This window comes from Lagopus leucura, unplaced genomic scaffold, assembly GCF_019238085.1.
Source record: "Lagopus leucura isolate 7727_CA_CO unplaced genomic scaffold, USGS_WTPT01 34236-0_obj-0_obj, whole genome shotgun sequence".
Taxonomy (NCBI): Eukaryota; Metazoa; Chordata; class Aves; order Galliformes; family Phasianidae; genus Lagopus; species Lagopus leucura.
The window spans coordinates 1-3,117 of NW_024962966.1; the positions used below are offsets into that span (position 1 = coordinate 1).

Sequence of the window (3,117 nt, forward strand, 5' to 3'; positions counted from 1 at the left end):
CCCTCCACACTGACACTGAGGGGCGCCGACCCCCCCTCAGCCCTACATCCCAAGGTGCGGGTGGAGTGGGGACTCAGTGGGATGCTGCCCCAATTTCCCCCCTGAGGAGCCAGCAGGACCCCCAGCCTCACATGTGCCACCCCCCCTTCCCCACAAAGGACACGTGATGGATTTTCAACAGTTTTATTCAAAAAATAAACTTGAGCGGGAGGGGGCATTAAGTTAAAGGGGGGGAAGGGGGGGCAGGAGCAGGGCTGTGCTGCGGGGGGGGGGGGGCAGCACCCGCCCCCCGCCCCAACCTCCACTTGTCCTTGATGCTGTAGTGCAGCAGGAGCGGTGCAGGCTGCAGGGCGAGAAAGGGGTGTCAGGGCAGCAGCGACCCCCAGCTCCACTCCCTTCACTCCCTGCCCCCCAGCAGCCTCCCCCTCACTCCCTGCCCCCTCGGCATCTCCCCCCCTCACTCCCTGCCCCCCAGCACTCCCGCTGCTCCCCGCCCCTGTGGCCCAGGGCGCTGCGCTCAGTGCTCCATGAACTTGTCCCACCCCTCCTGGGACGCCCCTCTGACCCGCAGCACCGCCGAGCTCCGTCCTGCACAGAGCTGCTGCCCCACCGCGAGCACAACCCGATCGCAGCTACAGCCAGCGGCATCCATCATCCGTGACTGCGCACCTCCCTGCTCCGCGGCCTCGGCCCCCGCTCCTCTCCCCCCTTGCAGCAGGGTGGGGGTCCCCCCCCGACGCCCACCTTGCCAAACCAGCGTGAGAGCCAGAGCTGCTTCATCGTCATGTGGTCGGGGAGCGCCTCGCCGTTGAACAGGATCTGCACCTGTGGGCAGGGCTGCGCCATCATCGGCCTGAGCTCCCGGCCCCCTGCCGCCCCCTGCCGCCCCCCGCCCGGCCCACACTCACGTGCTGCAGCGGCAGCCCCAGGCGGTGGCACAGGACCCTCCGCAGGTGCCGGATCTGCGCCCGCACGGAGCACCTCACGTACTTCTGCTGCAAAGGGCAGAGCCATAGGGGCAGGGTCAGCGCTGTGCGGGGCAGAACTGCTCCCCAAACGTCCAAAGTCTGCAGCAGCCACGGGACAACCCACCAACCCGTGGTCTGGGGGTGCTCCAAAGAACGCGGCCAGCCTGAGGGCAGAGCCTGCAGTGCCCAGATGCTTACCTGCAGAACGGCCTTGCTCTTGTCCTTACTGGAGCTGTGGAGGAAAGAGAGGGGGCAGCCAGGGGGCCATAACCCCGCTGCCATCCCTCTGGGCACAGCCTGGCACACAGCCCTGCTGGCTCTCAACCCACCCTGGAGGCGGGGGCCGCCCTGATCCGAGCGCCCCGTGCTCCCCATGGCGGTCGGGGTGGCAGCAGGGCAGACACGTGGCTGAGCTGGCAGCTGAGCTGCAGCCATCGATCCCAGCACAGCTCCCAGCGCTGCCGCTTATTGACTTTGCTGTCAGGAGTCGGCAGGCAGCTGCTCGGTGCCCTGCACCGCATTTATTAACGCTCAGCCCTCCAGGAAGGGGCGACGGGGGGGGGGAGGGGGCAGAGCTTTGCAGGGGGGCTGCGCAGCCCTACAGCCTGGTAACAGCTGGGTAACAAGGGGGGGATACGGGAGCTGTGGTCCCTGTCCTGCTCTCCACTCGTCCCCACAGCGAGGGGCAGCTCAGCAGAACCACGGCACTCACCTCTGCTTCTCCAGGCACAGCGAGACGTGCTCATCGTAGCGGAAGTAGTGGGCACGGGAATGGTCGAAGGTGCTGTAGGGCAGCCCCATGGGGTCACCCCCCACCATGTCTGGGAGAAGGGAGCAGCAATGAGCCCCCCGCTGCCGTCCCCGTGCCCCCCCGCGCCCCATCCCCATCCCCACCCACCGTCGCCGCTGGGCTGCGTCACCCGGTCGAGGCCACGGGACTGGTAGAACTCCCGGATCCTCTTCTCTTCACCTGCGGGCGAGAGGAGAGCGGTGCTGAGCTGTCCCCCGAGGCACCCAGGAGTGGTGTGGTGGCCCCTAGCTGCCCTCACTCATCTCCCAGCTCTGAAGGATGCTTGGCAGAAACCACGAGCTGCCCTGCAGGCCCCCATCCCTGCTCTCAGCATCGCTCACATCCCCTCCTGCGTTCCGGGCTGCAGGGCCCTGGTCCACCCTGTGCACTCCTGTGCTCCCAGCCCAGCACAAGCACGTCCCCATCCTCCGTGACAGCACTCAGAGCCCCTCCACCCGCACGCTGTGCTGGAATGAGCTGACATTTCCAGACGCGTCCCCAGCGCCGTCCCCTTCCCCATCCTGAGTGACGGGGGGCCGATCGGGAGCCCCCCCCCCTGCATTGCTTTGCATTCATCACAACCACTGCGCTGTCACTGCGCTGTCACTCAGAGCCCAGCCTGTGGGACGCTGGGCGCAGGGCTGCTCCTGACACCCATCCCTGCAGCACAAACCGCCCTCCAGGCACTCACTCTCCTGCAGGCCGGGCACCAGCTTGTACACGATGTCCTGCATGACGCGGTCCAGCTTCAGGTTGAGCAGCGGCTGCGTCTCATGGATCTTGGTGTTGCACATGGGGCAGTACTTGCTGGTCTGCAGGTACTTCACGATGCAGCTCTTGCAGACTGAGGGCAGGGAAGGGGAGATGAGCGGGGCGGGCCGGGCACAGGGGGACGTCAGCACACGGCCCTGCAGCACTCACAGGTGTGCAGGCACTCGGTGATGGTGGTGGCGTCGATGAAGTACCCGGCGCACAGGCAGCACACGATGTGCTCGTTCAGCTCCTTCATCTTCACCTTCACCTCCTCCTGCAGTCGCACGGCACCGTCACCCAGCCGCATGCCATGGGCGGCCCGCTGCAGCCCCCAGCCCGCCCTGCAACCCTCGATCCACCCCACACCCCCTGCAGCCCACCCTGCAGACTTGGATCTGCCCCACACCCCCTGCAGCCCCCAACCCACCCCACACCTCCTGCAGTCCCCTGCAGCCCCTAGCCCGCCCCACACCTCCTGCAGCCCCCAGCCTGCCCTGCAACCCCTGATCCGCCCCACACATCCTGCAGCCCCCAACCCGCCCTGCAGCCCCCGATCCGCCCCACACCCCCTGCAGCCCCCCGCCTGCCCCACACCCCCTGCAGCCC

The 3,117-nt window shown here is 67.5% G+C and overlaps 1 protein-coding gene across 1 annotated transcript; it reads right to left on the bottom strand.

Moving 5' to 3' along the window:
• Window positions 1-217: 217 nt before the first annotated feature.
• Window positions 218-2,841, bottom strand: PCGF1 (polycomb group ring finger 1). The gene is made up of 8 exons (XM_042891065.1): window positions 2,680-2,841; window positions 2,450-2,602; window positions 1,867-1,938; window positions 1,681-1,789; window positions 1,167-1,200; window positions 909-995; window positions 745-825; window positions 218-343 (listed from the first exon to the last, which is right to left on the bottom strand). The coding sequence occupies exons 1-8, from the start codon at window positions 2,816-2,818 to the stop codon at window positions 218-220; spliced, it is 801 nt and encodes a 266-aa protein (XP_042746999.1). The 5' UTR covers window positions 2,819-2,841.
• Between the last annotated feature and the right edge of the window lie 276 nt (window positions 2,842-3,117).

What these genes read in the sequence shown, in the direction of transcription:
- PCGF1 (XM_042891065.1), bottom strand. Translation starts at nt 2,818, where the DNA reads ATGCGGCTGGGTGACGGTGCCGTGCGACTGCAGGAGGAGGTGAAGGTG. An exon ending in TGGGGCTGCCGCTGCAGCAC is followed by an intron (nt 826 to 908) that starts GTGAGTGTGGGC and finishes CCCTGCCCACAG; the next exon opens with GTGCAGATCCTGTTCAACGG. An exon ending in TCTCACGCTGGTTTGGCAAG is followed by an intron (nt 344 to 744) that starts GTGGGCGTCGGG and finishes CTCGCCCTGCAG; the next exon opens with CCTGCACCGCTCCTGCTGCA.